The sequence below is a fragment of the Macrobrachium nipponense genome, chromosome 32 (genome assembly GCF_015104395.2).
Source record: "Macrobrachium nipponense isolate FS-2020 chromosome 32, ASM1510439v2, whole genome shotgun sequence".
NCBI classification, from domain to species: Eukaryota; Metazoa; Arthropoda; class Malacostraca; order Decapoda; family Palaemonidae; genus Macrobrachium; species Macrobrachium nipponense.
The window spans coordinates 33,591,569-33,604,068 of NC_061094.1; the positions used below are offsets into that span (position 1 = coordinate 33,591,569).

Consider the following 12,500-nt stretch of genomic DNA (forward strand, 5'->3'; position numbering starts at 1 on the left):
GAATTAGTGCACGCTTCCAAATTCTGTAAGGGCGCCATATCACTCCAGCCCAGTTTCTCTTTATCTCTACGGAAAACTGTGGAGCAGTTAACTTGGAGGACATTTTAAACCGTCGTGTCGTGATCCCTTGCTTCAAATTTGAATTAGATTTGTTTACATTTTCAGTAATTGCTTAATCGTAAGTATTCACACCCACAGACACACACGCACACACACACACACACATATATATATATATATATATATATAATTATATGTGAGAATATTTATATATTTAGCTGTATATTTTTATTTTTGCAGCGTAAAGACAATCTCTTATTTTGTCGTGCATGATGACTGTTATACACTGTACAAAGATACTAGTTATGTACTTACACCTATAAAAAATAACTGTTGTTGAAAATGTGATATATCTGAGAGAACGCGTTTTCTCCCTTAATGCTCCTCGACATGCAGCCGTTACTTTCTTGTTTTATGAAAATTCACTTCGTTTAGTCCACTTTCTTCTTTTTTTTCACATGAGGGCACTCTACCAAGTAAATGGCCCTTCATAGTTTTGGAAGTTGAATAATTATTATTGTGTGACAGTCGTTATGATGAACGTAATCTGGGAAGTGTATGCGCTCTTGCTTTTAGATGCAGTAGACAATTAGTTCGGGCGTACATATTCCGTTTTTATCTTGAACGCCCGAAATAGAAAGTGTTATTGCGTAAACACAATACAAAAGCGTTACTCCTCTCTCTCTCTCTCTCTCTCTCTCTCTCTCTCTCTCTCTCTCTCTCTCTCTCTCTCTCTCTCTCTCTGTTACATTATTTCGATATAACTGATGTGATGGCATAAAGATATAAGAAAAATCCCAACAAATTTAACGCCAAGATTCTGAGAAAAAGACGAATATAGGACAAGGAGATTTTACTCCAAAGGTCTTAGTTTGATGGACAATTAGGGGGGGAGAGAGAGAGAGACAGACAGACAGACAGAGATTTCATATCTCTGTCGTTCCCTTTTTACCCCTCCTTCCCCCTCAGTTGCAGAAATAAATGTGATGCACACAATTGAATATTTAATCTCGATTCCAATCATTGTGTCGTGGATGTGTGCCATGGCCAAGCTTGTTTAGACAACGGTGCGTTTTTGTATTTTCCCACATTTGTTTGAGATTTTTTTGGTAGGAGGTTAAGCTGACGAGGTTATGCATGTGCGTCTATTATTGTACGTCATTAATTAATGTATCTTGAATAATAACCTAGTGTTTTATTCGCTTCATCTGGTGGCATTACGACACTTACATGAGTCAGAAATGGTGCTGGCCTTGTTACCTATTGTTTTGCATTCATTTCGTGGTGATGTATATGCGATCTATGAACGTACGGTATGTGTTGATATTTGATATGTATAGCCAGAGAGAGAGAGAGAGATGAAATTCCTTGTCTCATGGGTGGGCCACCCAGTCGTATTATAAATATCACCTCCCTCTTGGATACATAGTAGGACGGGCGTGCAACACTAATATTAGTCTTAGGTGGGCGTTCGCGTAGGGAGAAAGCTGCTCTCGCCAGACACAGCACGTGGGGATGATGGGGAAAGGAAAAAACGGCGTTCTCTCTCTCTCTCTCTCTCTCTCTCTCTCGTCTATGGGAGGAATGAGGTGGATTCCTCGGCCATCCCACATGCAAAATAGCAGGCCGTATGTCCTCATTCTATTTTAAATAATGCCAATCAATGTGTTCCTTTCTAATGTAACCAGTAGGGACACACAATTATATATATATATATATATATATATATGTATATATATATATATAAGGTATAGAGACGTATTGAGAAAAAAATAAAAACATAGCATGTATGTATATGTTAGTTCGTTTGATTTGGATGTAGTATGAGTGTTTATTGTATTTTGAACAACTGAGAAGTCCTTGGTTAACGTAGGTAGTAACATCAAATACACCTTATCAGTGTTCCATTTCAAGCGACGACGTCAGTCGCAGGTGTGAGGGGAAACTGCATCAATTACCTGTCCGTGAAACTGACTGGTGGTGCTCGTTATTATGATCCGAGGTCATATAAATGTGTCTGTAGCGAGTAGATAACCAGAACAACAGTTGTCCGTAATGGAAGTATGGTTTAGTGATTTTGGCCCTTGGTGTGTGTGTGTACGCTGTGACGACTCCCCGATTCACCCCCCCCCCCCCCACCCCTTCTCCCAGCCCCGGAAGTCCTCTTGCATGGCACCCTGACAGCATTAGTGTGTTTTCCAACGTCATCGATATTTTTAGAGGTGTTCTCGTAGTATCAGTGATAGGGCTGATCGAGGGCTGTAAACACAAGATTCTGCCAGCATTAACGTGGATTAATGGGATTGCTAATACGGCAGGAGCGACGTGCCTTCGACTAAGTAGCATTGTGTCTTTCGTGTCAAGGGAAGCGTGCTCCTGATTCTATTCGTTTTGTTACCATTCCTAGCATGGGCTTGACGAAAGGTCTCCATTACATCAGTTGTATTTCAGTAGTAAAATGCGGTTCCGTAAAATGCGACGCATATACATTACGGTATACGTATTTTGGATAAGACTCCATGATTATAGGGAAAATTATGTTATTAGTTATCGTCGCTCTGTATCGCTTTAAACTCGATGTAATTGTTAACTACAATAGTCCAAGTTGAGGAGACGACTGTCAAGGAGTAGATTTTTTGTTATATACGTTAAAATAGATGTACAATAGCAAAGATCCCAGTGACTACGTTGAAATGGACTAAAGAGAAAGTTTTTAGGCATGATGCATATTCGAACCTATGCTTCTGTATTCTTTTTTTCTTGTGTAGTAATGAAATTCAAAAGAAACCTGAACATATCTACGCTTTTAACTGAATAGAGAGAGAGGGAGGGTGAGAGAGAGAGAGAGAGAGAGAGAGAGAGAGAGAGAGAGATAGAGAGAGCGACGAGAGGATGAAGAGATGGAGACGAGAGAGAGAGAGAGAGAGAGAGGGCGCTAGCTATGATAGGCCTACTCAAGCGTGCTTGATTTCGAGTCCGTTTAAGGCAAGTAAAGGGTCCATCCGGAACAGCACCAGTTGTTCTTGTAGGCGTCAGTTAATCTGTTTTAGGGCGTCAACCCAAACGGGGCATGGGCGAGACACGTCACACGCCCTCGCAAAAATGTAACCCCGCCCACTGCCCAAGTGAAGATTGCGTCCACTAGAAGACGAATCTCCATACAGGGCTCTGCAAAGGTTTTGCTTTGGGGGAAACCAACAAACCTTTAATATAGGTCTTCCTCTCACTCACGTATGTGTGTCTATTTGTTATAGGGACGGAGTTTGCGCAATGCCTAATACTCAACTTTTGAATGGAAATCGTTTACTTTTGCAGTTCTTCATTATACCTTGAATACATGAGGGGTTATTGTGTTGTGATTGCCAGTCAAAGATACGGTACATATATTGAACATTTCCATGTTAACTGACAATTAGGTCTTGGTACACAATCTACTTGACCTTAGTTCACCATCAACTGTTTGCCCTTGTAACTGATCTCTCTTCCACTGACGTGACCTTGCAGGGGAGAGAGGGGACGGAATCTCGGACACAAAGAGCAGGGTATGTCAGACCTGTAGTTTGACTGAATAAGGGTTGGAGAACTGAAACACGAGTCTTTGACACTAGATGGACCTTGGAAGGATCTTCTCTAGGAACTGGTCAAGGCACCAAGTCATGTGAAGCCGTGTTTCGTGTATGAAATGTTGATCGTTCTTTGATTATTAGTGATCCATTAAGTGTAGAATTTCGATGGTATAATCTGTAACGAAAACTAAAAATGTTAATGTTACTTACTGGCCTGGGGTAAGCCCTAGTCACGGTCCACGCCATAGTGGGACGAGGTAGATATGAACCACGTGTCATGAGTCATGACACGTTGATTTTCAGCGTCCTTGGTAGGTCGGTCTCTCTTCCTCTCGGACGAATCATAAAAAGTAAACGTGCGATTTGATGGGATCTACAATGGACTAAATGCATTGAAGCTTGGTTACCGTTGAATTTGGCTGCATCTTCAGCTTACAGTTGTGGCAGTTGTTACTACACAGATACAAACTTTCGTAGTACTTTACGTAGGATATAGTTAGGACAAGTACTAATTACATACTGTAAAAACAGTAGTTTGCAGATATTTTATATGTTATATTGAACCATTGGAATAACGATGCAAACTTATTTAAAATAAGATATATTGAAAAATATTTGCCAATAAATGTTGAAAAATGTTGTCTTTCTTTTGTTTACCTTTAGTAGGAAATTCGTTTTCTGTATACGAACGTCACACTTTTAAATGTTATGTTATTCAAGTTTAACGTTCTCCGACCGTTTGGTATAATGAAGTCATTTTCCCCCTCAGTGCATGAGATGCTGCACGTGGCTCGGGAGTGCTCGAACAGGGAAAGCGGTGGTCCTCTCCTCACCTTTGGGGAGTTCTGTCTTTTCACAACGGAACTGCGACAATGTTACGACAAAGAGTGAGTAGTTTCTTCTCGTTTCGTATGTATATGATGCGTTATTGTCTTTTTCTTGTTAAACCCGCTCTCATAATTGTAAAAAAAGGGATGATATTGATCCTGCCCTTTTTTTGTAAAAAAAAAAAATTATTCCAGAAAGTTAAAACTGACCAGGTATACTTAAAATCTTTCGTATTATTCAGGACGCCACGACCAGCACTCTTGTCCAAACTCTCAGACAAGAACAATGGGGAGAAGAAAAGAAGTGAACGGAAGATGTCAAGTAAGTATTACTCCAAAGCATTTCGTCTTTTGAAAAAGTAATTAGTCATCCATTTACTTTGGAATTCCCGATGAGACCCTCCTCAATACTAAAACAATTTCAAGATTATTTAAAAGATAAATTATAAAATGTAAATTTTGCAAGAAGCAAGTGCTTACTAACACGCGTCTTCAACTTCTACCTGAACAGAATCATCGCCAAAGTATGAGGTCTTCTTAGGTGGGTCATGTAATCCCACGACATGGCGACAAAATGTAGCCATTCCCATGTTGAAGGACCAGGGCATTTCGTTTTATAATCCTGTGAGTACCTGCTTCAGGTTTTATTCCTGTTCTTAGATGTTGAGATAGCCAACTGGCATTCGATATATGTTCATGGATAATTATTGAAGCTGTTGTTATATTAGAAGTAAATTACAATTACAATTATCTGTAAAGAAAAATGAGGTCATACTATTTGTATTGCACAGTAATTGCACACTGCTATCATAGCTTTGATACTCATACATATGTATTTTTTTACATTAAAATGTAACTTTTATTTTTCTACTAAAAACTAGAAAAGTCTATTGTATCTGTATTTTGCATACATGCGTATATACAAAATATATGAAAGTTGTCTCATTAATCTTGCAGCAAGTATCTCATTGGGAGGAAGCCTTGGTAGAACTAGAATATCAAGCAAAGCAAACAGCCTCTGTCCTTTTCTTCGTCCTGGATCGGTCCACCCGAAATGTTGCCTCAATGGTTGAAGCAGCATATATGGCTGGTTGCCGTCGGAAGTTAGTGGTGGTTATGGATTCCTACACGGGACCTGGGCAGCTTATTTGTGGAGAGCCAATTTCTGAATCGTAAGTCGACAATGTTTTTTCTCACTGAAAATTTAATGAATCAGATATTGAGTACATTTGCAATTGCAGATTTGGAAAAGTCTACAGCAATTTATTGAGTTTGGGGAAACAATTTTTACTTTTAAAGTGTAAGAAGCAATAAAATTGTGATAGTAATTAGCCTTGAGATGACAGAGTGAATAATTATTTAATGATTATTTAGCTATCAATTCTGGCTTTATTTGGGATTATTCCATGATATTTAAAATTTGTTCTGTGACTTTTTGTCAGATTAATTCCACTTTCTCTGATTCATTTACCTTACCAAATAACGATATTAATTTCAGAGAATACCAAGACTTGACAGAAGGCCTCCAGACAGTCCAAGATCTGGTTGAGAGGCAGGGAATTCCTGTTTTTGGGGAAATCAATCATGCTCTGAACTGTACAGCAAAGGTATGTTCAAATACCAATAGGTGTTGGTCATTCTAAACATTTATGTGTTATATCAGTTTCCTCAGTAATTAGAAGTACATTCAAAAGTTATCTTTATTAGTTTAAATAAATAATAAATAATATATGATTATAATTCTGTACATAGTTTTATGTCAAAATTTTATAATTGTGAGATAGTATTTTAAAAGATTTGGGAATTATGTAGTTCAATAGTGTATGTTGAGATGTATTTAGCTGGACTCATGTGTTGATGATAATTACTTATTGCAGATATTGCGGGAGAATCTTCGACCCCAAGATTTAGGTGTTGACGATCATGTACAACCAGTTAAATATCCCTACCTCCAGTTAGGAGATAAGTTAATGTAAGTACTATTACATATATATAAATTATTATACACTATTTTCATATTTCGTGTAAGGAAGTGATATAAATTTTATTTGTGTCAAAGAATGAGGCTAATGTACTTTTTCTCTTTTTCAGAAAACTTCATGATGCCTTTGTAAACACTAATTCTGAGCACATAACTTTAGCTGATGTAAGTATAATTTCTTTGCCATATGGTATTAGTATTTCATATTTACTTGTATGTGCATTGAAATGAATCTATCCTTTTTTGATTTGTCAGATAGTTTACTTTGAAAGATAGTGATATATAAAGAGGCATAATTTACACCAAAGCACTGTACAATTTGTATTTGATGATATTTTTACTTTACTGTATTCTTTTTTCCTCAGGCCCGTGTTATATACAAGGTGGTAACCAACAAAGAGCTTAGTCCAGAGGAACTGAAAGAAATAGTTGCTGCAAAAAAAGGTAATTTTTTTTTTTTTTTAGATATGCTTACTTATTGCATAAAGTAGTCTGAACGTACTACAAACAGTACTGTATATTGGTAATACGATACGATTAATTTTCAATACATCCTCCTTTTTTAAAGTAATTTTTTAAAAGTTTTATGCATTACCTTTATTGTTGAATATTTATCATCTTTTGTGTAATATTGCAGGCATGGATGTCCAGGATTTGAATGGTGCAGAATTACCTTTGAATGAAGTGCATTTGACTTTTGATGAGTTTTGCTGTATTGTAGCTGAGTTCAAAAATCAACGGCTAGAGAGCAGAAGACTTTGGGATGTTTTCACTCATTCAGTGATGTCACCAATCCAGAAAGTCATTGGTAGGTAAACAGGTATTTTAAGTATAGGAATTTATCACTGTAATCTTTTTGGAGGAAATGTGAGATTCATAAGCACTAAGAAAATATTGATCCTTTTGCTACTGATGACATTAAAAGCTAAATTTTTTCTAATGATATACTACTGTTCTAGGTTGGGCATTACCCAGAAGACCGTTACGGCCACTAAATAGTACTGGTGGTCGAGATGTTTATCTTGGTGGTTCAGTAGGCAATAGAGTCACATGGAGAGAAGATATTGCCATTCCGATGTTATTAAAACATGGTTTGTCATACTTCAATCCCGCCGCTAGTGCGTGCTCAGGACGGCTTTTGCCTATGGAAGCAGTATTAATGGATCACTCTAGGGTTTTGCTTTTCGTCATCACAAATAACACACGGGGAATTTCAGCTATGGCACTGGTAAGTTGTATTAACTCTTAAATACTTTCTTAACAAATTCTAGTTGTGATTACACTACTAGACCTTATTGTTCAGCATACTGCAGTTTTTTCATGGTTATTTTATTGAAAAACATCAAATAATTACCTGAAAGTAATTTGATAATTGAATTTCAGGCTTCACACTACATTGGGCTTGGTTGTAATGTTGTTTTGTGTGTGCAGACTTTAACAGAAGACAGCGTTGTAAATGGTGAACAGGTTAGTATTTATTGATCTTATTATTGTAGTACAGCTGTTACACTGTAAATATTTGGATGTTTCTAAATAGATTATGACTTTTTGAAGATACAGTTTACATTGTTCTGAAAGTATCTGCTGTGCTTTTAACTACCTTGTATTTTGAATTCACAGCTGTCTCAGTTGGCTATGAAGGATTACAACAGAGGGAGACATTACCTTACAGACCAAGCAAATAAAGATGGAATACCAATTTTTATTAATATTCAAGAAGCTGTTGAGTGCGTTATAAATAAGTGCCGTGCAAGATAGTATGACTTCGATGGATCTGGGGAATTTATCATTTTGAAGAGAAGTCCTAAGTGATGGGTATCATGAAGGCACCCTCTACACATTGTAGATATTGTATCTACATTGGGCTTTACTTTTGGATTTTGGTCCAGTTTATTATACAATTTGCTGTAAGCCGTTTTTTTTTTTAGAAAGCTGACAAAGCTCGTCACTAATTTGGCTAAATATGCAAGTGATACAACAGAAGTTGAAGCGCTCCAGCCATGGAACCTGTGAAGCAGCTGCAGTAAGTAAATTTCAGTCTGTTATCAGTCCAAGTTTCAGAGAAAGTCAGCCAGTAAAGTGAACTTGATAAATCTTGATACAGTGATTGTATTGTTTTTATATTCAAGGTTTCTGTTTCACATGTGTAATGATATTGAAGCAGATGAAAAACATAACAAAGTATCAGAAGTGCAGCTTCTGTGCAACAAATGCAGGCAGCAATAGACATGATGTGCAGTTCATTGAGTTGTGATGTGCTGATCAAAATATATACCTGTACATGAGCAACATACAATGTTATGCTTTAAAACTTTCTATATTTATTTAAGTTCTTCATAGAAAATATGAAATTATTCAGTGCTTCACAGGAACTTTCATAGAAATGTGTATTCTACAGTGATATGCTGTGAAGTGAACATGGGAATGACATCTAAGTGTAACCTTTGCTTTGAAGTACAGTTGTATTTCCTTTAGTTGCAGTGACTATTTTGCACACTTACCGGCTTGCTAATGGATTACAGTGTGAACTTTGAGCAAGAGGTAGAAAGAATACTCATACTTCCGTACTGAATTTAAGCAAATATAAGTAGTTTGTAATGTGTACAATAATATTGAATATCAGAAACTAAAAAAGTGTACCAAAAACCCACTGGCTGGTATTCATACAAATATTTTGAAAATATTTTTCCTGCGGTTTCATTTGTTCTACCATTTATTTTCATGTGAAAACTATGCAACAGTTTTGATTGATGGGAAAAGAGATCATGATCAAAGCCATTAAGAGCACAGGTGTTTTGCATAAATGGCTTCTCAGGGTAAAGGAAGACATGTAATGAAAGATGTTGATTAATTAAGGTAGATCTCTGCTCAACTGAAAATCATAGGACAAGCAATTTTATGGCAGAAATACATAGTAACAAGGCACAGGAGTTGAAGTACAACAGTATTCAAGGAAGTTTTATTGTCCTTGGATGGGTTATGCAATAAACTGAATAGTTTGTTTTCTTGACATGAGTGTGCATGACATCCTGTGAGTTGCATATCAGTAAAGCAGGAGGATTCTCACTAGGTTGTACAATGTATGGCATGCCACTTACAAATACATTCCTGTTGTTGAGTGTTTTTAATGGTGCTTGTGTATATGGAGGGTCACTGTTATATGGCAGCTTAACTGAAAGATGCAAAATAAAAAAACAGCTTCAAGCTCACTGGTTCAGCTAAATCACTGTCATTCCATTTCCTTATAGATTATGTAGCTGTTGACAGTGTTGGTAGTCTACAACCCACCGTATGCTAGAAAGAATTTATCTCTTGCAGTAGCAAGTTACCATTTGCAGGTCCACGAATCTTTTTATAGATCCTTGGGCTCCCAAATATACTTACACTGCAGTACTGTGTCGTAAAGCCTTGAAAGTGGCCATGGTATTTATGGTGTAGCTAATTTAATGTATGACATGCTTTTTGTTTTGCTTTGATCCAGAATGGGCTGCTTTTCAAGTGTCAGAGGAGGAGAGGGATATTAAACTCACAAAGCCTAATTCTCATATAATAAAAGGCAGTAGTCATCATTATCCATTACTTTGAATAGTCATTAGCAGATATTTTTGTATCTTTGTAAGAGACATGTGATCATAAATTACATTAGTAAATTAAAGACATAGTAAAAGAAATTCAGTCACATGAATATGAAAGACTGAAAGACTTTTTGAATGCAAACATTTGAAAGCTTAAAAGCTAAAAAATGTACTTATTCAGTATTGAACAAATACATATTACAGAGGTAATATATGTTTCAAATTTTTGGTTTTAAATAGCATCCAGTGATGTTGCTTCTAAAGGGACAAATATATCAAACTCATTTTATGATCTTGAAAGTTAGAATTATATGTCATTCATACAAATAAAGTGTGCAAATGGTATGACCAGCTGGGTGTGAGAATTATTATTGTAATTTGATTTGAATGTCATGTTAGTTTTAAAATTGTTCCTGTATGTCCATACTTAATATTATTGTATTGTAGATATTTTAAAAGGCATACAGGATATTCACTTTGTAAATTGTGAAATATCCAAGGCATATTTTTTATAGTTTCTTACTTGAAAATTTTATAAAAATTCCTTTCCTTACAGTAACTTGAGATTGCTCTTACTGTGAATGTGTGTAGTACATAGCATAGTACTTGTTTGATGCACTTAAGATTGTTTTTTATTTATTCACAAGACAAATTAACATGATTGCATCACATATTAAAGTGATCAGTATTGTGCTCTTATTGTTGGGAAGGTAGCTAGATGAAAATTTCATTTATGACATCATGCCAACTCATCATCATAACCTACAAAAAGACTTGAAAAAGCCAATTGAGGTGTTTTTCACTTAGTTGGTTTTTCATACTGAAGCCATATTCCATTTTAATTTGATTATATTCTTATTCATGAAAATTTTATTTTCTTGCTTTTACGTCAGTTAATTTTAATAACAGAAATATGAGTAGACAATTACATGACTCATTATTATTCATATTTCCTGTGGTAAAATTCTACCTAGTATGGTTATAAAGTAGTAAATTTCCAAGATGGTAATTTCTTAGATCAGGTTCTATGTATAGGTATCTTATTTATTTTTTATATGTAATTTTTGTAAGGACACATAAGCAAGCCCATGTTGGAGCCCTCATTATATATAATTGTGATTGTTAGCAATAATTTACATACATCATTTCAGTGATAGACCTTGTCATATTTTGTTGCATTCATTATACATAATAATCTTGTATATATAATTATGTATAGATTATTTTTACAAGAATCAGTATCTTGCATTATACAGTTTGTTTAATTTACCTGTTCAGTAAGGCTTTCAACTTTCTGAAGCGTTTATGTAAAGGAAAGTAGGTTATACCTATTCCAAGCAATTGATAGAGCTGAGCATACCATAGTATATTAGGCAAACAGAAGCATCAACATAGCCATTAAGGTATTAAAAATTTATTAGATCGAAAATGGTCTGAGAAGATTGTGTGAGCTTGCCAGCCTCAAGATGACAGAAGTAGACAAGTGTAGAGGAGTATTATACAGTACCAAAATAATCTTACGACTAAACAGTGGTCAAAATTGGACTGAATTTTGATGGAAGAATCATGGGTAATTTGTTATCTTCAAAGTCATACGATCAAAGCTTAAAATTAAGATGCACAAAGCTTTGTGCTGTAGAAAGAAGGAAAATTTGCATTATTACTTCTAATCATAACTCTTCAATAACCCACTTGATCCCTGAAGTTTTTGTAGTGAAGGTAGGTAAATCAGCATCTTTCAGGGAGACAAGTTGGTAGCTTGTGGCTTATGCATACTTGAAGCAAAATTCTAACAAAATTAAGTGAAATACTAACTGAAATTAACAGCAGCAGACAGACCTGGGTTAGTGTCCCATCTAGCATTAAGAAGTACTAGGTGTTAAAATCTAACAATAACCACCTGTCAACAGAAGGAATATCCTTTCTGGTAACGTATAAGACGCTGGTATGTACAGAGGCAGAGGTGTGGCGATGCTCTGACGAGCTCCACAAGCAACTGGAGCCAAGTATACAACTGTATCTAGTTGGATCACTTAGAATTATGGTAGGTCCGTGATTAAGTCCAGGGACATGTTCAGACATTGTTTCCATTATGACTTTGCACAACCCACCTGGAGACTACTTTGTAGAACTTTAAACACCAGTAACAATTGGTTGGGAATAACCATGATAGGTTCATTCTCCTAAACAGTGCCTCTAGTGTGCACAGCCAAGGTGTATAATACTGTATCCAGATAAGTGGTGCACGCCACTTATTTCGGAGGTAGAGTACACAGGTGGTTGCCATAACTGCCATCAAGTAAGTCTTAAAAATATAAAGGTAGATGCAAAGTTCTTCACTAAGACCAAAGAAAAGTTGTGATAGCATAGCTAGAGAGTGCTGCCAGTCCGGAAGTGTTTTATGAGTAAGCTCACAAGAGTGGCATGAAGAGGGAGTAGTAGGTCCAGGAGTTGCAAAGTCACTAAATCATGAAGATCTGTTAGTGCCAGG

The 12,500-nt window shown here is 36.2% G+C and overlaps 1 protein-coding gene across 8 annotated transcripts in view; it reads left to right on the forward strand.

The window, feature by feature from the left end:
* The window catches only part of LOC135207335 (uncharacterized), a 152,478-nt gene extending 141,218 nt beyond the window's left edge, over positions 1-11,260 (forward strand). For all 8 annotated transcript variants that reach the window (XM_064239040.1, XM_064239038.1, XM_064239036.1 and 5 more), the window contains 12 exons: positions 4,396-4,513; positions 4,696-4,775; positions 4,965-5,077; positions 5,411-5,625; positions 5,952-6,060; positions 6,331-6,425; positions 6,545-6,599; positions 6,800-6,878; positions 7,072-7,242; positions 7,394-7,662; positions 7,818-7,901; positions 8,055-11,260. In XM_064239040.1, coding sequence (XP_064095110.1) covers positions 4,396-4,513; positions 4,696-4,775; positions 4,965-5,077; positions 5,411-5,625; positions 5,952-6,060; positions 6,331-6,425; positions 6,545-6,599; positions 6,800-6,878; positions 7,072-7,242; positions 7,394-7,662; positions 7,818-7,901; positions 8,055-8,192 — 1,526 coding nt within the window. In that variant the 3' untranslated portion in view covers positions 8,193-11,260. The remainder of the gene's footprint in view (positions 1-4,395; positions 4,514-4,695; positions 4,776-4,964; positions 5,078-5,410; positions 5,626-5,951; positions 6,061-6,330; positions 6,426-6,544; positions 6,600-6,799; positions 6,879-7,071; positions 7,243-7,393; positions 7,663-7,817; positions 7,902-8,054) is intronic.
* Positions 11,261-12,500: the final 1,240 nt, after the last annotated feature.